The 27,145-nt window shown below is 36.0% G+C and overlaps 1 protein-coding gene across 1 annotated transcript; it reads right to left on the bottom strand.

Moving 5' to 3' along the window:
* Positions 1-27,145, bottom strand: LOC111514645 (ionotropic receptor 75a). Its single transcript, XM_074178341.1, has 8 exons — positions 26,982-27,145; positions 24,909-25,217; positions 21,183-21,304; positions 14,656-14,826; positions 10,129-10,361; positions 6,721-6,932; positions 4,372-4,646; positions 1-448 (listed from the first exon to the last, which is right to left on the bottom strand). Exons 1-8 carry the CDS (start codon positions 27,000-27,002, stop codon positions 172-174), a joined length of 1,620 nt encoding a protein of 539 aa, XP_074034442.1. The 5' UTR covers positions 27,003-27,145; the 3' UTR covers positions 1-171.

Raw genomic sequence — 27,145 nt, 5'->3', positions numbered from 1 at the left:
AAGCAAATGTGAACAAAATATATTTAATATTTCTAGTTCAACTGTTTTTCAATGCATATCTACATCCAGCATTCTACAAATGTTTAAAAATATTCACCGTCTAGAACTGTAGTCACTCCATATACCAGCATTCTACAAATGTTTAAAAATATTCACCGTCTAGAACTGTAGTCACTCCATATACGGATGAATCTTAGATTTTGTTTTCATTTTTTTCGGTTTCTTGAAGACTTTCAGCAGAGGATTTTTCAGTTGAGGGGCGACTTCAATGATTAGGAATATCATAGAAATAAGTATTCCACAGCATAGAGCTAAAGGGGGACACGAAAACTCGCTTAAACTGACATGAATTTCTTGTTTTTTAGCTGACTGAATGCAGGTTGGCTTTCTTGAATTCCAGTGTTTTCTCAAACGATCCATGTTCCCATTTTCAACCAGTTTGAGCATACTGCAAAAATATAACATTGAAAATACAGTCCAAACTAGGGGTTATGATTCTGGAGACAAAAAATAAACAACTATGAAAAAGAAGAAGACAAAGACCAAAACGGGATATATAGTATACAATGCTCGGACTGCAACAAATTCTATATCGGTCAAACCAAGAAAAAACTGATCCAAAGGTACAATGAGCACAAAAAGGCATACATAAATCCAATAGTTTATAAATCAAACCTCGCAACTTCGCAACACACGCCATACAAAACAAACATAATTTTTCTCCACCAGAGAACATAAAACTCATAAAACAAGTCAACAAGGGAAACCGCATGGACATTTGGGAAAACTTGAACATCCATAAATTTAACAGTCATAAATCACTCATCGAGGAACAAGTACAAATCAAAACACAACAAGACCTCACATTCAATATATTAAACAAAACCATACACATTCCTAGCGAAGATCTAACACAAAGAAGAGTACCTGATGCAGTACAAATACAGGCAAATTTACCTAAAGTACCTGAAATACCTGAGTTGAGACGCTCTGACCGTATAAAGAGGCAGACGACAGGATGACAAGTTCAGTTTGAGGAGTGCCTAGAAGATGACAGTACTATCAACTGTCGAAAGCGCTCGCAGATAATTAATAGAAGATATAAAGCTTCAAATCCTTTTTGTAAAATTTAATATTGAAATACTGAAAATGAAGGAAAATTAGTTGCATCATTCAAAAAAAATATCGTCACTGTTTGGTGTGGATTTTTGGCTGGAGGCGTCATCGGTCCATATTCCTCTGAGAACGACGTTGGTCAGGTCATAACAGTCAACGGCGAGCACTATAGGTCGATTATTACCAACTTGTTTTGGCCTGGATTGGATGATCTGGACACCAACGACATGTGGTTTCAAGAGTATGGCACTACGTACCACACAGCTCATGCCACATTTAGTCTAGTTCACATGTACTTTTTTTGTAACATTTTTCAGCCCTGTCCAAAAATTACGACCAAGGTATCATACGATTCGTATTTTTGCCTAGAAAGTTTAAGGAAAGGTACGAAAACGCGCCGATAAAAATTACAAAAGTTATAAACAATCAAGTGAAAAAAAATGGGGCTTTAGTTTTTTCTTGATATCTCGGAAAATTTTCATAATTTTAGAAATATGAAAAAAATTTGAAGAGATCAATGAATTTGCGTAACAAAACTCTCGACTCCCGAAACTGTATCTCGATTATTTATAATTTTTACAGAGCCCTGAAAGAGCCAAAAGCGGGTAGTCTGGCTTCCGCTTGCCTTTCGTCACTCTGACATAAAAACAAAAAAAATTATTCAAACATATTGAATGTAAATATTGAGGAATGAAAAAATGCATGTGATGTTGAGATACATCAATAAACAATAATCCGCAGTCAAAAAATGTTTATCCCAATTTTAACGTTAATTATAAATTTGTTGATTAATGACTTTTTCTGAATTGAAAGTTAATATAAAAATCCTTATAATTATCAAACTAAAACCCTGGCATTTTTTCCTTTGGTGAAGTTATCCTCAATAGGCAAAAAAATAGATTACCGTTGCAAAAATAAAAAAATTGTTATTTTCTATTTTTTTATTGACAATTGAAAATTATAATTTTATAAAAAATACATTACAAAATTTTTTTTCTCTAATTTTTTATTGTTTTAATGTCTCATGGCTAAAAACTAATTAATAATATTTTTTTTATTTTTTACACCTATTGTTAATAAATTTATTATAAACAAATACATTGTTTATAAGCAATTCACAAATTTTTTTTCGCATTATGTTAATTGAAAAAAATCATGATTTTTAGAAAAAAAATGGTTTCTTTCAAAAATTTCTTTGTTGCTAAAAAATGCGTTTGTTAATGAACAATCGTTTTTTTCAACTAAATATTGAAATTAAGGAACCGTTTTTTTAAAAAATCATAAATTCTTTTGTTCTTTGAAGTTTTGAGAAAACTTATTCTTTTTTTAATTGTTTATTTAAAAAAAATTTTGTCATGAACAAATTTTTTTTTCAATACTTTGTTCTATAATAAAAGTAACTATGAGTTTTTTTTATTCATTCTATTTTTTATAAAACTTTTAATATTGTGATACCTTGATACTTGTCTTTTTCATTCGCTCCTTCGCTTTTATAATTATAATAACTTTCAAACTATTGCAGTTATGATAAATATGCTTGACGTCTTTTTTGTTCATTATGAATTTATTAACAATTTAAGCCTTTTACTAGAGTTGTTGTCCTATTATTTATTTAATTATTGATCGTTATTTATTGAAAAAAGAAAAATTTTTAAGTCTTTTCAACGTGTCATGTAACAATAAATCATAGGGATTTTATTACTTGCACTTTTAGTAGTTGTATGATCATTAACTTTCACTTATTGTCATATTTGTATGGAGTTTAAGAAATTTAAATGAATGCTATCAGTCCTTCTGTTAATTTAATTCTAATGAGTTTACTCATTAACCTTCTTTAAATTTCCGATGCTCACAAATTTTTGAATTACTTTAAAATTCCGATTTATATCTGTATGCGATTATCTTTTGTTACGTGGAAGAAACATCTGCTTACGGTTTGGAGTGTTAAATAAACAATTCAAAAAAAGAATAAAAACAATTTTTTTCAAAAGCTTAAAGAACAATAGAATTTATGATTCAAAAAAAAAACATTTTTTTCTAAAAATCATGATTTTTTTCAATTAACGTAATGCAAAAAAAATTCGAATTGCTCATAAACAATGTATTTGTTTATAATAAATTTAATAACAATAGTTGTAAATAATTGAAAAAAAATATTATTAATTAGGTTTTAGCCATGAGACGTTGAAACAATAAAAAATTTAAAAAAATAAATTGTAATGTATTTTTTTTAATTATAATTTTCAATTGTTAATGAAAAAATAGAAAATAACAATTTTTTTATTTTGGCAACGGTAATCTATTTTTTGCCTACCAAGGATAACTTCACCAAAGGAAAAAATGCCAGGGTTCCAGTTTAATAATTATAGGGATTTTTTTATTAACTTTCAATTCAGAAAAAGTTATTAATTAACAAATGACTGCGGATTATTGTTTATTGATGTATTCCAACATTATATGGATTTTTTCATTCCTTAATATGTACATTTATAATGTTTAAATAATTTTCTTTCAATGTCAGAGTGACGAAGGGCGCGCGGAAGCCAGACTACCCGCTTTTGGCTCTATTTTCAGGGCTCTGTGAAAATTATAAATAATCGAGATACAGTTTCGGGAGTCGGGACTTTTTTCACGCAAATTCATTGATCTTTTCAAATCCTTTTTCAAATTTCCAAAATTTTGAAAATTTTCCGAGATACTAAAAAAAAACTGAAGCTCCATTTATTTTTTTTCACTCAATTGTTTATAACTTTTGTAATTTTTATCGGCGCGGTTTCGGACGTTTCCTTAAACTTACTGGGCAAAAATACGAATCGAATGAAACCTTGGTCGTAATTTTTGGACAGGGCTGAGAAATGTCACCAAAAAGGGCTAAATCGAGTACATGTGAACCAGACTAATTGGACATTCTGCACAAACGATTTGAGGGGACGGTCATCTCACGTGGAGGTGATGTGAACTAGCCACCGAGATCATGCGATTTAACTCCGTTAGACTTTTTCTTGTGGGGTTTTCTTAAGTCATAGATGTATGCGAATAAGCCACAAACCACAGCCTTCCTCAAAGCCAACAGAGAAGCCGTGGCGGACATTTGAACGATGTTATTTTCCACACATAAAGGCATCAATGGGTCTTTCAAGCGAATAAAAAATTTCGGTGATATCTCACTGACTATTTGTTTTATTCAAGATAGAAAACGCTTAATGAAAAACCTTTATCTACAGCAGCTATCCTAAGTAACTTCACCGCACTCACCAATAGTTCATCATTTCCCTGAACGGAGAATCCTTCTGCAGGTTGGTATGCATAGGTTGCGTTCTATACATCTGCACTTCGTCTATTTCACAAATCTCTTGATTCGTGTAAGTTTCCTCTATTATTGGATAAGCCGTACTCGTTTCAACGTGGAAAGCAAAACCTCCTTTCCTCACCAAATCAAGACCTTCGGAGGGTGTGTAAAATCCAGAGGAATTTGCGGTGCCTTTGATTTTACTCTCATATAAATTTATTGCATCTGGGTCTGTGGTTTGCTACAAAACAAATTAAAATTAATTGAAATGTAATACTGAATTTTTCAGTGATATAAAAAATTAATTTCTCAGGCTGCCTTAGCTTTACTTGGATTTTAAGAGTCAGAGACATATCTTTGACGAAATTACGGCAAAGGATGATGAATTCTATATTTATTTATCAGATGGAATGTGTTATACATGAATACATACAGTGCATTTCTTCAATGTCCCCCCCTTTTATTTTTTGAACGGGTCAACTGAAAAAATTGAAATTTGGGATAATGTAATTAATGCATGAATACTTTATTTTGAAGTGAAATTGACAGATGAAACTTTCAAGATGGCGAGTGGGCGCCATCTGGGGAAAAAATTAAATGAAAAGGGGGGTCTTGTTATTTTGAAGCTCCTGACGAATACTTCACAACCCTAGAATATGAAGTCAATATCTTCACCTACTACAAAATGGCGGAACATTTGATAATTTCCTGAAGACAAACACATTAATATCGATATTTCTAGAAATATTCCTTTTTATCTGTCATATGGCAGTTCCAACAACCCGTTTTTGTTTATAAAAACGTCAAAAAATGTCAGTACGACAATGAACATCATTGTTCAGTTGGAAATTCTTGGCCTGAGATGAAAAACAGTTGCATCTTTTGATGCAACCAACTGATCTTCAACTGGGTGACCTTGTGCGTCCGGTTTCCGGAGGTGCCACATTCATACCCTCGAGTATTTCTGAGATGCAGAAGAGAGGGTGACTGAGGAAATCGCCCTGATTTAGACCCCTCCTGAAAATGACCCACTCTGTTTGGACTCTGGTTCGACCAGATGTTATGGTGAAGCGAGTTCGCCAGATTGGTATTAGTTGTTCAATGCATCTCACTATATGTCGGGTACCGCAAGGCATCTGAGCAAATGCAAGATGAGCTCATGCGATATTGTATCAAATGCCTTACGGTAATCGATCCAGGTCATAGAGAGGTTGCGCTTATATTGTATAGAGCCTTGGGTAACACATCTATCGATGAGCAGGTTCTCTTTACATCCAGCGACTCCTCTCTTCGACCCTCTCTGCTCACATATCCGTTCGAACACTCGGTCAACTGCGGTGAGTATTCGTGTGCATAAAATGCTTGTAAAAAACTTATAACACGAATCAAAGCATGTTATCGGTCTGTAATTCTTAGGAATCGACGAATCTCTGGTTTTGGGGATAGGAACGGTCCGTTCTTCGAAAAACCATTCCGGAATCGGCTTCTCTCCGTCCAGCCATGAGTTGAAAACTCTGGCCAGATGGCGGTGGGTGCTTGGTAGTTTTTTCCACCAATAAGTGTTCAGCCCATCTGGGCCTGGAACAGCAAAGTTCTTGGAACCCACAAGGGCTCTTCGAACATCATCGGGTGTTATCGAGTTGCGTAGTTCATTGAGCTCAGGCTGTCGAATCTCTCTGTTGAAAGCTTCGCTAGGGCTGGAGTGTCTAAGTTGAGTGGCTGAGGGTGTTCATAGATATTCTTCTGGAAGGATTCCACCTGATCAGCGGTCGGAGGATTAACCACAACACGTGGAGGCTCTTGAAATAAGCGAGAAGGTTTCTCGCGGAACCTAAGGTTTTCCGCGATACTTCTCGCTCGCCTCACTAGTGACTTCTTAGCAGCCACTAGCATTCGTATTCCATCAAGGCAGTGCTGTTTGATGGTCATCAGCATTCCTTGACCCTGAGTGTGATGGATACGTCGTAGTTTTGTTCTTCCAATTGGGAAAGCTATTGGACGACGCTATACACGACGGTGTTGATTTGCCAGATGTCAGCCTCTTCTGTTAGAACACTATGAACTTCCGTATCCAAACAAACCAGTTCTTGTGTCTTCAGGGGCCTTATTCTGTGGAGCGCCCTGCGTGTTCTGTAGAACTGTCACTTCTACCACTTCTTCTACGTCTACCACATCTACGTCTACCACGTCAAAATGTAACGACCAGAAAATTTTACAGTTGATAACCTCCGTAAGTGGGAAGTATGACGAAAAGATTGCTTTCCACTGGTATTATTTTGCACTCGTTACATCTATAGTAATTCTGCAATACTTACCAAAAAATAGTTCCTGTCAATTAGAATATCTTCAATCCCAACTTGTAACTGGCTTTCAAGCAGGTCTTTCAAGTTAAATATTGTTCGAGGAGGATCTAATAGCAAGTAAGAGACAATACTTGCTGAGTAGAATTGATAAACCAGTATACAAAAGAGGAAAACGAATACTGACAGTATTCGGCTACTGAACAGTCTTGGATAGCAAGTTGCACCTACAAAAGTCAATGAATTAAAAAAAATACACTTCCTTGACAAGGAAGATGTACACAGTGGGCCAAATTGGACACTTTTGAAGGGAAACTCCTGTTTTTAAACTAGATAGATGAAAATTGAATGCTGTGTCGGAGGGGTCAAATTTTATGACAAACTTAATGGTGGTTACAGCATGTAACTTTTTTCCTGTCAAAAGTTTTTTGTTTGTATAAAAATATTCCAAAAGCATTTTTCAAATTTAAAATTTTTGTTCCAAAAATGTAGCATACTTAATGTTTTGCTAGTCATCTTTGAAATACAGAGCTTTTAGGTTTATTCACGTACACTTTGAAACGCACACTTTGATCAAGTAGGTTTTGGACAACGCGGTGATAAAACAGAAAGAAATTGTTCAGTAGTAGATATCAAATGTTGAGAAACCTTTTCACAGCAGTGATTGAAACGAACGCATAGATAATAAATGGCTGCTAACGTAAAAGAAAAAAACATGGCGATTATTTGTCGACAATTCATAGGGTATACAGGATGTTGTTTCAAAACACACCAATCAAATGCTTTACAGGGCGTGCAGCGTTGAAGAAAAAAAAACATGGTTGCCAACGTTGAAGAAAAAAACATAGCGTCAATGTGCACAAGGTGATACAGGGTATGCAGCGTTGAAGAGAAAAAAACATGACGGCTGTTTGTCAAAGAATCATAAGATATACAGGATGTTGTTTCAAAAGACTACAATCAAATGCTATGCAAGGCGTGCTGCGTTAAAGAAAAAAACATGGTTGACAACGTTAAAGAAAAAAACATGGCGTCAATGTGAACAGGGTGTCTCAAAATGCATCATTTGGGAGAAAATGATGTCAATGTGTACAAGATGATACACGGTGTGCAGCGTTGAAGAAAAACACATGGCGGCTGTTTGTTGAAAAATAATAAGGTATACAGGGAGTTGTTTCAAAACACACCAATCAAATGCTATACAGGGCGTGCGGCATTAAAGAAAAAAACATGGTAACCAACGTTAAAGAAAAAAATATGGCGTCATTGTGTACAGGGTGTCCCAAAACACATCATTTATGACAAAAGCATAACGTCAATGTTTACAAGGTGTTACAAAAATACATTATTTGGGAAAAAACATGACAGTTCAACGGGGCTCTATCGTTTCAACATACAATCCCTCAATGTGTACAGTGTGTCTCAAAATACATCATTGAAGAAAAAACATGACGTCAATGTCTGCAGGGGTGGATCAAAATACATCATTCAAGAAAAAATATGACGTTAATGTGTACAAAGTTTGGCAAAAATACATTATTTGAGAAAAAACATTACAGTTCAACGGGACCCTTACGTTTTGACGTACGATCCCTCAATGTTTACAGGGTGTCTCAAAATACATCATTTAGGAAAAGAACATGACGCCAAGGTGTGGCGAAATACATCATTCAAGAAAAAACATGCCAGTTCAACGGGGCCCTAATGTTTCAACGTGCGATTCCTCAATGTGTACAGGGTGTCTCAAAATACTTCATTTAAGGAAAAATATAATTTTGCGTGTGTTATGCCATTAAGAAATATATATACATATACATAGAAAGAGTATTAATTTATTCATTGTCATAATTAACAGTATGAGTTTTTCCGGTTATCATTTAGAGAATAGATCATCATCATCGACGAGGAGATACATCAGCACCATTTATCGCCGGATCTTTACGATTCATCGGAAAATAAACACCTCCGTTTCATAAACATTGGGATGGAATCCGAAATGGGCAATCCGAATTCACCATAAGGGTGAATTAGGATTGCCCATTTCGAAGAGAGTCCAAATGTTCAATAAAATGGTCATTTTCGATTTTCACTTCTGGTCATCCGATTTCTATAATTTCGACATCAAAGGATTCGTCTCAATGCCAAAAAAATACTTGAGCATTTTCCGAAGTGTAACATACATAGGAGGCTAACTTTGTTATCATTGAAGATAGGAGAAGATGCGGGTACCCAATTATTATTGTTCTCATATCATTCCAAGCGCGCTCGACTCGTAATCTTCCAAACAGCGATAACACCACCGCAAACCGAGCCATACATAAGAAAAACACTGATAATCCACTTCCGCCCTGGAGTCCTCATAGATGATCTACTATCCAAATTTCATCTACACTATCTACAGTATTCAATCGACGCCAAAACTCGCACCTAAACTGCGCCATCAAAGCGTTGGAAATGTTCATTCATGCACGTTTTTGGTCTAACCTGAGCAAACGCGGCACCCAACCCGCGGACAGCTTTCTCATGCCTAGGTAAATGTTGATTTAATATGTGACAAACACGTTCCTTTGACATGTTCATAATTTCTGCTATCTCTCTCACTTCAATTCGGTGGTCGTCTAGCACCATTCGGTGAACTTTGGCGATGTTTTCTTCGGTAGTTTTTAGACGTCCCGAACGTTCATCGTTTCCCAAGCTCTTATGGTCACGTTTAAATTCAGCTGCCCAAAATTTCACTGTGGTAAATTATGGTGCAGAATCCCCATACACAGAATCCCACTTGTCTTTGATTTGCGTAGGCGTATTGCCTTTCAAAATCAAATATTCAATGACAACACGATACTCGATTTTGTCCATTTTCATAAAAACACTCACATCAACTTACTCAAATGATTGTTACATAACAACTGCGCGTCCAAAATGACTGAAACTTGGGTGAGTAACTGTCAACGGACGAACAACGAAATTCACTAGCTTCAATTTACGAGTGCTGCCATCTTCATTTTGAGGTCGGAAACTTTTTAGACCACCCTCGTATTGCAAGCAATTGAATATAGTGTGAAACAAGTCCCACTTTATTAGAAATGAAACTATAACGATAAATAACAGTACACATGGAACAAGAATCGTTTGCAAATGCAAACATTGGTGTATACTCAGCGCCTCTGTGAATGAAATGCCGAAGTACGTTGGATCTTTTTATTTCTTGAAGAATCAAGAGTGCTGTAGACTGTTTTCGTGAAAATATATTGCATAGAAAGGATCCAAGTGATTACACACTACCATGGTATTTTTATGTATCTTGTGTATTAGCAACCTCTAAGTATTGAACCATTCTATACTTTTCACACTCATATTCTATCGCCAAGATATAATTAGAAATATTATTGAATCTGTATGATTTAGGAGTTGCATTTGACTTACCCTGTTGGCAAAATGCTCCTAAAGTAAACAGCACTAAAAAACTCCATGACGCATCTACTCCCAAATGTTCCTTTCTGAACTCCTTCATCTCATTCGAGAAAGCCATTTTTAAAACGATCAAAATGGCCCCTAATAGAAACATAATTGTTATCCAAACATCCTTTTCCAGAGGTCTCAAAAATATTTCGTAAGATTTCTGAGTAATCTTCGGCCTACGATATATGAAAGTTGATCTGAAAATTCATAACTTATTGTAAAATCAGTATGTAATTTTCATCTAAAAACGAGAGTGTCATCTCTCAAATACGAAAGGGCCACAGTGGTGGATCCAGTCAGGGGGCTGGATCAAAATAGGTCCACTCGTTCATAATATAAGCTTTGAAATGCCATTTCCAAAAAATGCAAATTTCAAATAGATTTTGAATGACAATCTATATAATCAATCTGAAAGTCAAAGAAAATTCCTCTGGAATAGTTTTAGCAAATGATTCAGACAGTCATAGTATATCTGATACATTGTGGTGAAGTGCCTCTCTGCCATGCAAATGAAGAATTGGTCTTCATATTCAATGAACTACTCCTATGTTCTCTTATTCTTTGGGGAAAAGTTCTTCCCGTTTGGCCTATATAAAGTTTTGGGCAAGATACACACGGCAAGTTTTATCTGTATTTTTTCAATTGATTAACCCAAATTAATAATGATTATGATGATATAGACAAATTTATAGAAAACCATACAGAAAATAATTCAGTATCGGTTAGAGATTAGAATTCAAGCAAAGTTATCAACAACAATAAATCTCCAGTATCGGATGGATGAGGAGCGTATACGTTGACTTATGGTTCTTGCCCAAATCTTCATATTGGTCAAACGGGGAAAACTTTGTTCCAAAGAACAAAAGATCATATCTGTGATTTCTTTTGGAATGCTCAGAAATCAATGAATTTAAGAATTTGAAAAATTTACTGAATGGCCATATAAAATTGGATTCTTCTCATCTGTTTATTCTGTTTCTAATGTAAAAATTTCACCAACTCATTTAATGAATTGAATGTTGAAATTTCCAGGTGAATTTCGAACTCTGGTGGAATTATCAGTTATTAAGTTATTAAGGTAGAAGGTTATTTGATTGTGGTTTTATGAACTGTTCAGTGAAAATGTAACGATGAAGTGTTACTTGAATAGTTATAATAATTATTAATGAGCGACAACATGTATCAATTCATTTCTTGAATTTTTCGTAAAGCATATTCTTGAATATCAATGTTATATGTCTTTCAAACTAGTGAACTGATTTCCAAAAGTAAAGCATCAGTTTTTTTTATCTCCTGAAGACGCCAACTTGGTTTGTGAAATGCGCATCGAGAAAAGTATTGCATTACCGGTGTCTGGGGGAAGTGCCTGTTTCGGATTTGATTAGTATTTGGAATCTTTTTTCGAATCAACCCCATTCTTATTTTCTAACTGTTGAAAGATGATTTCTCGTCGAAGGTTGCAGTGATTCTTAAATGAAAACTTGTTCCCTTCACAGAGTTTTACCAAATTTTTGGGTTATTGAAAAAAGTTAGTGGTACCGTTTGATGTTCCACCTTGTATAAATACCATGCTGCAACAATGTACACATGAATTCAACTTGTGAAAAACGGTGGATTCTAGGAAAAAATCAAACTTTTTTGTAAAGAATTCCTAAACAATCAAAAATGATTGTTTATTCCATCTTATTCTCAAGTCTTAAGAAGTATCATGTCTTGAGAATGACTTAATAAACCAAAACCGGTCGTAACAAATGAAAAGTTTAGTAAAAATCAGACAAAATTTAATTTCTTCTTCCTATAATCTAGTCTTTCTCAAAGAGGGCGATAGGAGTCCTATAGGGGGCAGTAAAGGGCACAGAGAAAATTGGGGAGCGTTCAAGCAGTTTAGGGGGGCGATGGCTAATTTAAAAATGTTTTTTTGCTTTTAACACAAACTTTACCGCTCCTTCGCGCTTAACGCACGTTTCCTCGTGTAACATCATCCAGCGGACTGGACAGTTACTATTTCCTGTCCGATAGTTGTCAAACTGTACAATAGATGACGGTTAGCTTCAATGCGAAGCAAGAAGTTTCTGTCTCCATTCTCGAAAGTGCTAGACCCGCCCGCTGCCTCATATAAAAGCGCGCGCACGCCATCCAGCCAGTAATGTCATTCGACGACATTAAGAAAAGAAGTGAATTTAGTTAGCGAGTAGCTAGGTAAAGTGCTGTACATGCGGTGGTGAATAGTGTAAGTTGTGTCATTAGTAAGTTTTTGATACTCGATTCTTTACTTCGGCATTTTTGAAGACAAAATTGTGGCGGAAGCAAATAAGAAGAAACGGCAGTATAGCGCGGAATATATAAAATATGGATTTATTGAAAATCCCTCAAATCCATCTTTGCCCATGTGCCTTTTTTGTCAAAAAACATTTTCGAATGAAGCGATGAAACCCTCAAGGCTACAAGATAATTTGATTAAAATGCATTCAGATAAAAAATACAAAAGTTTGACTTATTTTCAAGAACTGAAAAAAAAACACTCAGCTCAGCCAACTGTGTCAAAACTTTTTTCAGCGGCTTCTAAGCAAGACGACGACGGACTCCGAGCTTTTTACAATATCTCATTGCTAATTGCTCAAACAAGTAAACCTCACACTATTGGAGAGGGCTTAATTTTACCGGCAATAAAAGAAGTCATAACTACTGTGCTGCATAAACCAGCAGCAGATATTATCCGAAAAATTCCTTCGAGTAATAGTTCCGTGCAAAGACGAATTGATGAGATGGCTGAAAACATTGAAGAGCCATTGTGCAATCATCTGAATACTTCTAAATTATCAATTCAGTTAGATGAGTCCACTTTACCAACCAATGAAGCATTGTTGTTAGCATACGTGAGGTTTATTGAAAATGAGAAAATGTATCAAGAACTACTATTTGACAGAAATTCAGAGACGGATACAAAACGAGAAATCATATATAATACACTGGAAAATTTTTGTGATGAGAAAGAAATTCCACTGATGAATATTATATCCGCTACTACGGATGGCACTCCGGCTATGACAGGACTTCACAAAGGCTTCATAGCGTACTTCAAAAATAAAATTCCAGATGTGCTCGCTGTACATTGCGTCATTCATAGAACACATTTGGTCACGCCTCTCTCATTCACTGCAATATATCATCAAAGCAGTCAATAAAAGACGAAACAGCTCTTCAAATGACAGATTATTTAATCAACTTTGTGTTGCTAATGATGAAGATTTCAACCGATTGCTATTTCACACAGAAGTTCGTTGGTTTTCAAGAGGTAGTCAGACTCGATTTTACAATCTATTTGACTCTATAATAGAGTTCTTGGAAAACAAAGACAAATAATTGCATGACCACCTCATCACTTCAAAGAATGATATTGCGTACTTGACAGACCTGTATAAATTATTTGATGATGTCAATCTCCAACTTCAAGGTGACGACTAGAATTTGATTAAAACAAAAAATGTCATTGCTGCTTTTGTAGCCCAATTGCTCTTATACAAGAATAATATCGACAACGTGGGTTTCGCAATTTCCATAATTTGTCAGCAGTATCCTTCAACAACGACGACTTGCTTGTCTACTGCCAACATTTGGAGAACCTTCACAGTGATTTCGCAGAACGATTCCGGGACATTTTAAAATTGGAAATACCGGACTGGGTGTTGGATCCTGCTGTGTTGACATTGGATGTCAACACAGCAGATCACCCCAGCTGGAAGAATAACTCATAGAACTGATAACGAACGAGAAAATAAAAATAAAATTCAAAAATGGATACAAAGAATTTTGGCTAAAAAAGCCAATCCCGCAATTGTACCCTAGATTGTGGTCCATCGTTCAGCGATGTTTGATAGCATTCCTATCATCGTTTTTGTGTGAACGTGGATTTAGTGCTGTGGCAACGTTGCTAACTAAAAGAAATCGGTTGCAGATTACCGAACGCGGTGACTTCGCCTGTTTTTGAGTAAATTCGAGGCTGGTATTAACAAACTTGTCGAAAATCGTCAAATTCATTCTTCACATTAGATTAATTCTGAAATTCAAATTGAAATGTTTGTTTTAATAACACGAATAAAAGTTTTCCTAATATTACAAAATGGTGTTTCACATTACCCTCATCAGAAAATCTTATTTTCACATGACACACAATTTAATTATTGAAATAATGACTGCGATTGTGATTCTTAAGATGAAGTGAAGTAAAAAAAATTGGGGGATGCCTCTGCTACAAAGTGAATAGGTCATCAATCGAACAAGAAAAATCAAAATGAATCACTGGGCTGATATATTGATAAAGATTATTTCTTTTGATTCGGGTAAAAACTAGTGGTTAGTTCCCGCTCAGGAGCGTAACTACGAGGTGATCTGTGAAAGAGTGGTTTCTCATATAATCAAGATTGAACTTCCTTACAGTCTTTTTAATCTTCGATTATTATGAGTTGTATAAGATTTTTTATAAATGCTCACCTCAAAATCCAGTTTCCATAACTATAATCCACATAAGGCATTCTATCTAATTTGAATAAAAGGGGAGAACTACCAAAATCCACCAATCTCCTTTCAAGCAAGCTGACCAATCCGTCAAACCGACCATTTTCTTGAATATAACCCCATGAGTTTGTGATTTGCATTTCTAAGCTGAAACCAATTTGATCATCAGCATAGTTAAGAAGGCCAAACAATAATGAATTAATTATAATCACATATCTCGGCTACTCCATTTGTAGGTTATGTCGGTCAATTTTGTCCAACTTGCGTACATGGATTAAGTCATCCCTTAAGTCACGTAAAAGAATTGCAAGACATAGTTCCACTTGCGTAATCACCTAAAATGGGGTTTATTGCATTATTTTCAGAAAGATACAATGATTTATGAAATGTAATACTTCAGTTTATAAAAGAGGAATAATAATTTATTATTCCGGGTGTTTTGGCCGCGTTCTGTGGGTTTTTATGCCTATCGTTTCGTCTAATACTGCGGTAGACAACCAAAAACGGTCGTAGTGTGGTAACTACGATGCTCCCCCCATGCCTTCCCCCTGAAATAGAATATTCCCCACACGGTTACTTTGTGCAGAAGCTAGAATCTCGTCCATCCACCCCCACTCATCCCTGAGTGGACCTCAACCTGCTGATGGGCACTTCAGCGATCGAAAGTCAGCCTTTAGGTGTTTTCACTCTCGTAATCTGTTCATTTTATTTTTCGTGACGTTACTGTGTACTAATGATTGCATGGGAGTACCCTTAACCTTACCGGAGACAAGTATTTTTTGGTCGCGAACTATGTTAGTGTGTGTGTATCTATAAGAAAGTGGGTATTAGAAATCTGTATATACATTTTTATACTTACCGGAGCCGCCTGACAGCGACTCTCGAAGGTGGTCGTTGGTTCTGCTTCGTGGGCCTCATGTGTTCATCCCCTTCGCGAAATCTGGAGTCATCCCTGTTGAACGCTTCATGTAAGTCACGCAGCGCTGGACAGGCGTGTGTTCGTATTCTTTCGAATACGTTTTCGGTGTGCTTTCTCATGTATGCGTCTACGTAGTGGATGTAGAGGTCCAGGTCCCGGTAGATGAATCTGTTAGGAGCGTTTACGGCAGCTCGTAAGCAAACGTTCATGAATACTGCGTCTGTATGTCACTGCGCACTGGTCCCAGGCAGTGGAGGCATACAGAATGATGGAAAGTTGTACGTTCTTGATGAGAAGCAGTTTTACATGGAGACCCATGTTACTCCTGCGGCCTATGATTGGGTGTAGGTATTGCCGGGCGGCTCTCGCCAGCCCTAGTCTCTGCTGTATGTGGGACCTGAACGTCAGTCTCCTGTCGAGGGTGACTCCCAGGTATCTTGCTTCGATGGTCCACGGATTCTTTGGTCCGTTGAAGATGACGTTTCCTTCCGGGTGTATCAGCCTCCGGGTGAACAGTATCGCCTGACTCTTGTCGGGGTTTGAACTGATTTTCCAAAAGTTGGCCTATTCTTCTAGTCTGTCCGCTTGTTGTGGCTAGTGGATCTCGCCAGTAGAGCTGTGTCATCCGCGTAGAGTGCCAACTTTTTGAAGTTGTTCTCTGGTTTGGGCACGTCTGCTGTATATACCGATTAGAGGTGTGGGGAAAGAACTGCACCTTGTGGGACTCTTGCTTCCAGAAGTCGCATGGTAGAGAGTTCGTGTCCTACTCTGCAACGGCATCGTCGGTCTACTAGAAAAGATTCAATTAGTCTCACCATTTGTTTCGAATAGCTAAAATTGCTCATTCTGGCTAGAAGTCCGTAACTACCATGCTGGTATTTCTGGTTTTATAGTATCATTAGTGGGCGTGGCTTGGTTTTTCCTAATTGGATTACCTGACCTTGTTTGTGTATCTGTAAGGACAGGTAGCCAGATTTTATTGATGTTCATTGTCTCTTCTTTGACATTGAAAGTATCTCTGTGTTTTCGAATCTCTATACTCTTGGATAGTAATTTTTGAGTTTAATCGAGTATTACTGTATCTTCTAATGAGATAATGTGAGTGCCTTCTTTGTTGAGAGCAAGTTCGGCTATAGCTGATTTGTTGGTTTGTCCGAGTCGACAATTTCTTTTGTGTTCAGAGAGACAGGTACCAACATAGTCTAAAAACACTTCATTGTGTGATTTTCACTAGACAGTTTTACAAAAACGCAACACGTGTTTCGCCATACAATGGCTTCCTCGTTCGGGTTTGATTAAGACACGCCCGAGGAAATGTTTGACTTCGACTTTATTCATCTTTGTAAAGTACAGCAAAAGATACAATATTTACAGGAGTGATGAATAAATCACAATACCACTGAGGAGTATACCCCTGTATGTGGTTGAAATAAAAAATACATAGGTAAAAAATACAAAATACAATTAAACAAAAAATTTAAATTTACATACACAATAAGATTAGTTTCACGAACACATAATATTAAATAATGTTATGGTAATAAAATTTTCAGCTAATCAGTTAGATAAAAAATAATGTATAAATAATGTCATTGTATAAAACATTGCATAAAACATTTCTAAAATTAGGTATATACAGCAAGAAAATAACATATTGATTTGTAGAAAGAATCAGATGTGTTTTCTACAATGGCAATTTGATTTTCAATTACGAACATAGTTATATTTTGCAGTATCTGTAAACACAGACGGTCTTCCACGGCTCCTCTTTGCAGAGTTTTTTTCAGAAAAGAAGTGAAGTAGATACCAATATAAAACTTACCATGGTCAGTATTATTGAGTCTCAATGAGTTTATGGATTTGTTTTCTATCAATTGTTCTTAGGAAATTTATAAGTTCTATTTTGAATTGTTTTAACACCGTTATTGTTTTCAAGATTCCCGGAATGAAATTGTAAATTTTGGGAGCTAAGTAATGATAACCTTTTTGTCCTATTGCTTTATTCATTCGTGGAACGATGTACTTATTTTTTTGTCTTGTAGAATGGGAGTGAGTCGTCACATTCGTTTCGATTCCATTAATGTGATGTCTAATACATACTTGTTTGAGATAAAGCTGTCTAATATCTAGCATTTTTGTTTCTGAGTAGAGAAAGTCACTTGAGTATCTTGGTCTTTTATCACAAATCATTTGGAGAAATTTTCTTTGAGACACTTCAAGTATATTAAGGTAAGTTCGCGATACACCCCCACCCACCCGATTATTCCATAATTCAAGTGCGTTTCCACCAAACTTTGGTAGACAATTATTTTTTGTTTGTAATCAAGGTACGATTTGATTTGTTTGAATCGAAATAGAATACAACGCAACTTTTTAGCAAGATATGAGATATCTTGCTAAAAGGTGTGGGTCAAGGATTATTCCCAGATATTTTAGTTTGTGTTCAGGTCGAATCGAAAGATCTTGCTGTATTTTCAAGATATAATTGGGCAGAGATGCTTCTCGACTACTGAATGGTAAGTGAAACGTTTTTTCAAAATTTATGGACAAAAGTCTACTATCGTGTCAATCTATTAAATTATTCAAGTCATTTTCAGTTTTTGTTTTCAGGTCATGCCAGTTGTCAGCAGTATATATAATGACTGTGTCATCTGCAAGCTGAGTCTTTTCCCTTCTTTTTCTTGCAAAAATAGATTATTTGAATATATCGAGAATAATAAGGGTCCCATTACTGTTCCTTGAGGGACTCCACAGGTAATTATTCTTTCTGAGCTTATATCGCTTTCAATTCTAACTTTTTGTTTTCTATTAGTTAAGTAGCTTTCGAGTAAATTATATGCCATTCCCCTTACACCGATTTCATGTAATGTTTCAAGTAGTATATGATGGTCAACTGTATCGAAAGCTTTCCTCAGATCGAAAAAAACTCCTATTACTGGTAAGTCATTATCTACACATTCATAAATGATGTTTGTCAGCTTCAGGATGGCATCTTGTGTGGATTTTTTATCTCTGAAGCCAAATTGGGATGATGATAGAAGATTATATTTGTTTAAAAAACTATTGAGTCGGATTTTCATTATTTTTCTATTATTTTGGTCAAAGATGTAATGAGAGATATTGGTCTGTAGTTCGTGATTTTTTGTTTGTCTCCACTTTTGTGTATTGGAGTAACAATTGATATTTTGAAAGCTTCAAGAAAATAGCTTAATTCGAATGATTTATTTATGATGCTTGTTAGTGGTTTGCTTATGTATTTTGAGAGTAACTTTAATGTTTCCCCTTTTATCCCATCATATCCAGGTGCTTTTTTATTTTTCAATTGATGAATGATATTTTCGACTTCTTTTTCACTTGTTGGCTCGAAAAATATAGAATTTACTGTTATGTTTATTTTACTTCTATAGTTTTGCTTTTTAATATTTTTTTTTGATAAATTCTCTCCTACGCCTACAAAAAAATCGTTGAATAATTCAGCTTTGAATTTAGTTTCCATAATCAAATCGCCGTCTTCATTTTCAATTTCACCTATTTCTCTGCAATTTGGTATTTTTAGAATTTCGTTAACTGTATTCCAAAGTCTAGTAGAGGCATTATTTTCTTCTTCTACGCTTTTTTAAAATATTTTATTTTCGCTTGATTATTTGATTGTTCAACATTTTTCTTAATCTCCATGTATTAATTTTTCAAAATTTCGTTGTTTGGATCAAGTTTCCATTTGCGGTACATATTATTCTTTTTATTAACAATTTTGATGAGTGATTTTGTCATCCATTTTTTTCTTTTTCGGTCTTTATTTTTCAATCTAATATATATTTTTGACTTTTCAATACATTCCCACAAAATATTGATGAATTCATTTGTTACAGAGTCAAGATCAGGATGCTGTGAAAATATTTTCTCCCAATCGACATTCTGGATTGACTCGATCAACTTATCCTCGTCAAGTTTTTCAAAGTATTTTTTGTTGTTGTGATTTGTATTATTAATTTTACTTGAAATTATAATTTGTAAAAAAGTTGTGTGATGATCTGTTATGGCTGAATCTATTGTAATAGGCAGTATTGTTTCATAGTTGTTATTTTTACAATAAATGAAAATATTATCCAGACACGATTCTGAGACATACTCACTTAACATATCCAAATAATTTTTTGAGGCTTCATTTTCAGTTGATAAGTCTATGTTGATGTCCCCCAAAAATAGATTATAATCGGAAGGATCATTATCTACACTCAGTATATCATTCATCTGAATTAAAAAACTGTCAATATTGTTTGTAGGGGATCTATAAAAAGTATATAAACATATAGTACTATTTTCATATTTCATTTTTACTTTTATCAGACTGCTACCGCAAAGTTCAATGAGGGTATGAGACAAGTACATTTCATTCTTTATAAAAACAATGACACCGTCATTCTGATTGTAACAACCATTACTGTAGACAGTGGTATAACCCGTAATATCGAATAATGAGGGGTCTGGAATATGCCAAGTTTCTGTGAAAACAATACAGTCCATTTGAGTGGATAAATCATCAATGAAAACCATGAACTCGTCGTAGTGTTTACCTATACTGCATATATTGTTATGTATTATTTTAAAATTTTCCAAATTTCGATTTATATGGATAATTTCTTTCAATTCGTGCGAGTTATTCAAAGGGTAGGTTGTTAGTTTTTCAATACAAAAATTTTTAATCTAGGGGTCCATAAGTAATGTTTATAGTGAAGTTTCTAATGAATATGTGTACAGCGAATTCTCTTTGGCTGTACACATTTCCTTTGAAGGCATTTTTCAGGTGATTAAGTTTCTCAGGGAGACTCTCAAGTTCACAAATCCGTCATGCTCTCTCAACCAACATTTTAATTACCCCTCTCTTTTATTGTGGCTGGTGTTTTTGTTCAGGTACCTGTCTGTATGTGTATGTGTTAGTTTCCTGTACACTCTGTGGCCCAATGTACGACCTTCACGTCTGTTCACGAGGGCATCCGAGAAAGCTAGAGTCCCTTGGGTTTCTCGTTTCATTGTGAATTGGATTTATGGGTCGAGAGAGTTGGGAAAGGAAGTTAAATTGTTTTAAATGCATACATAGGTTGATTAGAAGGTAGTTGAGTAGTTATTTTTACATTTTTCACATTTTTTACAAGTGTTGGAATGAAAGTTTAATTTTTGCTAAACAGACTTAACGGCATAAGCTAGACAAGTTAGGCATTTTCAATGTCTAATGTTTCTGTATATGCTGAGGATAATTGTTTATACGTAAGTAGGTATTTTACCTGGCTCAAGAGGTGACCTCATCGTGTACGCAAGTCGGACAAAATTGATCATGTCCGCAAATAGAACGTACGCAAGTAGGATGTCATCCACTGAAATCAGAATCCACGCTTGAGAAATGGTACTTGAATATGATTCATTCGTTGTTTCACATTAGCAACAACATCTTTTTTGGTGATGATATTGGCCTATACTTGATGAAAATCCATGACATAATCAAGGAACATTTTATTGTGAACAGTAAACTGAACAGTAAACAAAACTGCAACGTATTATTATAAAAAAAATGGAAATTTTGCCTTACCTGAAATTAAACATATCTTTGCAATAGTTAATAGTTGTACTTTGGAATCTGTGCATGGAATTGATTTGTCTGTCTTCATCGCTAGCTAAATAAGTTTCTAATGGCATAGTCAAATTCGGTATCTGAAATAGTTAGGATTATGATTACCCGCATTTGTTTCAAAGCTTTCAAATTGAATAATTCCATTATACAGAGTATTTCCTAATTGCCTAGTTGTCCAACCATCAAAATTACTACAGACCTCTTTAAAAGGAAGTCAAATCAAAACCAAAAGTTTGTATCTGGTTGTCTACAACCGAAACCACAGTCTAATACATTGTCTTTTATTATATCATAACTATCGTCTGGATTTTTTAGTCATGATCTGCAGCTTTCGAAACTTGACATTTCTACTACAACTGCGGTGACTATTATCAGAATCAACGGATGCAGTATTTCAGTTATTGTTGCAAACTGTGCTGTTCGAGGTTCGAATGGTCAGTTACTATTGGTCGGATTAATTGGCCGGATTCGTGTATTGTTGGGCATAAAAACCTTCTAACCACGTCCAACAATCCTGGAAAATTGCTCCAAAACTGTTATCTACCGCCATGAAACCTCAAATTATTTGATTATATCGTCTAAGCCCATCACTCCAGGGATGCAAATGTATTGCTTGGAACGATAAAAACCTTGATAACTGCAGAGAGTTGTACCAAATGAAGTAAAATGCAACAAAACTCATGGATCAACTTACTACAATTCATTCAGTTCGTAGGTCCGGATAACCCAAAAATTGACTTGTAACAATTCTGAAATTCAGGAGGAAGATTTTCAAACACGTTCCATTCTCACTCCTTCGTCTTCAAGGTATATCATCTTGAACTTCAATAGCTTCCTTATCATATGTTAGCCTATAAGAATATAAGGGAAAAGTTAAGCATCAGCGTATTTTGAAAACCAATTAATTTTGATAATGAAGACGTTGAAGAGAATCATCAGAGACAGTCTAGGGTCAGCTAAAGACCGGTCTACATTGGAACCGCTGAAATAATCATAAGTACGGAGCACATAAGAGAAGTTTTATCTCAGGCATACTAACATACCAGCAGTAACGGAACATGTACTGAGTCACCCATTTTATCGCGTTTGAAGAGGTCCAAGGGCTCAGAGTTACTCTCCAAGACTATACAGGGTGTCAATTTGAAAACTTTCCACCCTTAATATCTTCCAAGGGCTATTTGTAGTCCTCGTGGTTCAACCCCCTGAGAGAGGTAGATGTTACCCTCAGATTTTTAAATTGGGAGGGGGTCAAGTGGCACATCATTTTAATTGGCGTTCAATTCTGCTTCCAATGGTACCCCGACTTAGTATTTTTTTATGAGCATTTTCCGAAAAATAACGTTCTGAACTAAGAGAAGTAATTATTAGTACGCCTATGCATGGTTTGACCAGAACTGGTAAGAATATTAGGTGTTACCATTCCAACCCTTCATTAGCGGTAACATTAGTCATTAGCTCCAATTAATTTACATCAAAAAGTAGTCTCATAATAAAACGTAGATGGTAATAAAATTGTGTTTGGTAAATCCTGAATTTTGAATTCTCATCGCAGGAAGTGTACCAGATAGCCGTCCTTTTTAGCTACGCCTGCTGTAAAAATTTTCTGTTTTCAAACAAAAAAATTGGTTCTCGAATTTGAACGATGTGGTGGTATTGTGCATACTGTTGGGCTGTTTAGTGATTACTCAAATAGGTGTATAAAAGTGTAAAAATGGTTTACATTCTTCAAGATAGAATTAAAATGATTGTAATTCATGGAGAAGTTGGAAAGTGCTCACGAAGTGCGGCATGTCTTTTTGATGAGGGCATCCAAATTGTAATGTAAGTCATCGAAATGTGCTCGATTTGGTGAATAAGTTCTACGAAACTGACTCAGTGACAAATAAAAAAAATAACTCCAGAGTACTAGATGAAGCAGCTCAAAATGAAATTTTGGGAACATTTGCTGCAATCAGACTAGAATGTCACGCGAAACTTCAAGAAAAGCATTGAAAATGCATAAATTTCATCTCTATAAAATGCAGATTTTTCAAGAACTCCACGAGGAAGAATTGAGTTTTGTGAAGTCATATCTCATCGAGTCAATACCATCCCTAATCTTCTATTAAATATCTGTTTCAGCGATGAGTATTCATTTTTTCTGAATGGCAATATTAATAGACAAAATTGTCGCTATTGTAGTGACAACCCACATATTTTTCGGAAAGGGCAAACACCTCCCCCACAAAAAGTTAATGTTTGGGATGGTATTGACTTGACTTGACTGGCAATCTGCACTCTGAAATGCTTGAAGAAAATATCGATCCTCTTATACCTCACGATCTAGAAACTCAAATGGATGCAGAAGCTAATGAACTTTTTCGGGAGGATCTGTAACATTTCCAGCAGGACGGTGCTCCACCTCATTATTTTCTTCCCGTCCGACAGTGGTTAAACAAGAGATTTCCGTATAGATGGATTGGCAGAAGGGAACAGTTGAATGGCCTCCGAGATTACCGGATTTAGCACCCTTAGATTTCTTTAATTGGGGGCATCTTGAATCCGTTATTTATAAAAAACAAACTTCTGATAATGAAGAACTCAAAAGACATTTCGAACAGTTTATAAGATGAGCGTAAATAGATATTGTTTGAAATGTCTTTCTCGCAAATTAAATTCTATTTTGTAGAAGGAAAGTAACCAACAAATAAAAAATTCCACGCGTAATACATTTATTCCTGTCATTCAAAGGTTGGAACGGTGCCAACTCCTTTTCCAACCATTTTTATTGAAAGAAGTTGAATACTGTGATGTACTGCTATTGAAAATGTATTTAATCACCCGGTATATCCATATTATTTATCTCAGTACGAAATACCAATGGCTTTTTTTATGTTTTGCTACCTTTGTTTTTATATTGTATGTTCGCAGTCTATGGGAAACGTTTTGAGTGAATAAACGACCTTGATATTTTACTTGCAATCGAATAATTTCACCCAGTCATTCCCAATACATAACAAACACAATAATGCATCTCAGAACAGGCAAATTCAAATTACATGTGTAAGTTTAGAATACTACTTTTCCAGAACTGTTCGTCAACAAATAAAACACCAGGGTCTCATTGGAAGCAGAATTGAACGCCAATCGAAATGATGTGCCACTTGACACCCCTTCCCATTTAAAATTCTAAAGGTAGCATCTACCCCTCCTTGGAGATTGAACCACGAGGGATACGAATATTCCTTGAAAGTGTCCCCCTTGCCTATGAAATTGGCCTGTTTTTTCGATTCCTCATATAATTTAAGGATGGAAAGTTTTCAAATCGACAGCCTGTATACAGACACGATAGAAATTCAGAAACACAGTATTCAGAAACACAACATTCTGAGATAATTTCAACCACAAAAGAAGATGGAATCAGTTCGAATTATATTTAGGTACCTGCACCCAACTGCACAGGTACCAGGCCAATTGATGTAACCCATAGAAACTGAAGCAGTGTCTACCGCAGTTGTAGACAAAACCTCAGATTTAAAAGCCTGCAGACCACGGTCAGAAACCCGGGAAACTGTTTCGAAACAATTATCTCCGGCCGTGAAAGTTTACACTTCTTGATGTATGGGACGTTTCTAATTGACAAATATTTTTCGAAATACTTGAAAATCCTATGTTCTATTCAGAATTATGGAAGAAAAATCTCACCACTATAGCAGACTTAAAATTCACTCCAGTCATATTACGTCTTTCCCAATATTTATTCCCAGAATATTTTGCCATATACCCTACAGCTTTGTTATACATTCCAAGAAATATCACTTTCACAATTCCTCCGTGTTCAGAAGCTGGGTTATAAACATCAAAAATACTAAAATTTTCTTTTTCGTTCGGAATTACAAGATGAACATCGGAGTTGATACTCAATTTCAATGGTTCGAAAATGTGTGAGATGTCTCTTGATAGGCTCATTATCAGCCAATGGTAGGTCTCGTAGAAATATGTTTTACTTATATTCTGCAAAAAAAAGTTATAAATGAATTAATGATACACACGCTTTGAATAGTCGAAATTAGAGCCAAAAAAAGGAAGCAATAATGATCCAACAACCATTAACGCGGTTTCGACCCGCTGCGGGTGTCATCAGTGATACTAGACTGAATCACGAATGCTTCACTAGGCTCAACTGCCTTAAAAGATAATGACATCTTTCCTTGCGGAGATATTATCTATGGAGTGAAAGGAGACTAATTTAATGAAATCAATTAATGAAGAGGGTCCTTAAAGGAGTGAAGCTGTTGCAAAGCCAATCCTCGACATCAACCGCTACACGAAATTGCTTCTCTCGCTTCCTTTAAAGATTTCAGTGAAAGGCAATCAGTTGAAATCAGCGCCCAAAAACGAAGCCTTCGTGATCCGTCACCAAACAGCGCTGTTTTGAATCGTCAAAGTCCTCATCAGTCATGCCAGAGCATTCTAGCCCCAAAGCTGTTGCAAAGCTAATCTTCGACATCATCCGCCAAAGGAGATTCGTTATATATCTTTCTTTGAAGTTTTCAGTGCAAGGCAACTAGTCAAAACCAGCGCCCAAAAACGTAGCCTTCATGATCCATCACCAGATGGCGCTGTTTTGAATCATCAAAGTCCTCATCAGGAGTGCTACACGAATATTTGAGTCCCAAACCTGTTGCAAAGCCAACCTTCGACATCAACCGCCAAACAAAATTCGTTCTCTCCCTTTCTTTGAAGTTCAGTGCAAGGCAACTAGTTTTAACCATTGCCCAAAAACCAAGCGCTCATCATTCATCACCAGACGGGGCTGTTTTGAATCATCAAAGTCCTCATCAGTGGTGCTAGACGAACATTTTAGCCGCAAACCTCTTGCAAAGCCAATCTTCGGCATCACCTGCCGAATAAAATTCGTAATATCTCTTTCTTTGAAGTTTTCAGTGCAAGGCAACTAGTTGAAACCAGCGCCAAAAAACGAAGCCTTCGTGATCCATCACCAGACAGTGCTGTTTTGAATCGTCAAAGTCCTCATCAGTGGTGCTAGGCAAACATTTGAGCCTCAAAGCTGTTGCAAAGCCAATCTTCGATATCAACCGCCAAACATAATTCGTTCTCTCTCTTTGTTCGGAGTTCAGTGCAAGGCAACTAGTTTTAACCAGTGCCAAAAAGCGAAGCCCTCGTTATTCATCACCAGACGGGGCTGTTTTAAATCGTCAAAGTCCTCATCAGTGGTGCTAGGCAAATATTTTAGCCCCAAAGCTGTTGCATCACCTGCTGTTGCATCACCTGCCGAAAGAGATTCGTTATGTCTCTTTATTTGAAGTTTTTAGTGCAAGGCAACTAGTTAAAACCAGCGCCCGAAAACGAAGCTTTCGTGATCCATCACCAGACAGCGCTGTTTTGAATCGTCATCAGTGGTGCTAGGCAAACATTTGAGCCCCAGAGCTGTTGCAAAGCCAATTTTCGACATCAACCGCCGAAAAAAATTCGTTCACTTGAGACCTATGGACCTATGGCGGGTTGAAACAGCGGTGTCTGATTTTGGAAAACGATTGCTTGGTTTTTGGGCTCTGGTTTCGACTACTAGCCTTCCAGTAAAAGCTGCATAGAAAGATAGAGGATGTATCTCGGTTGGCGGTCGATATTGACGCTTGGCTTTGCAACAGATCGCGTTTAATGGCCTCGTTCAGCTTTCATATTTGTAGGTTCCCATAGACGGTTTCTTCCTAAGGGTAGATGTTATTGCATTCCTTACGCCATGAATACGTTTACCTCATTTAGTGTTAGGTTCATCTGTACACAATCACCATCCAAAATAACACCAAAGTGGTTGTTTCTGCTCCCAGAAAATTTTTCGAAATTCACTTTCCTGCCGAGATCGGTTATAACAAACTGAAAACCTTTCGTTATGACACATTTCAAGAGTTCTAGCTTTT

This window comes from Leptinotarsa decemlineata, unplaced genomic scaffold, assembly GCF_025532065.1.
Source record: "Leptinotarsa decemlineata unplaced genomic scaffold, Ldec_3_MD MMD2_tig00003736_RagTag_RagTag, whole genome shotgun sequence".
NCBI lineage: Eukaryota > Metazoa > Arthropoda > Insecta > Coleoptera > Chrysomelidae > Leptinotarsa > Leptinotarsa decemlineata.
The sequence above is the reverse complement of the archived record's forward strand: the minus strand, read 5'-3'. Positions and strand labels throughout refer to the sequence as shown.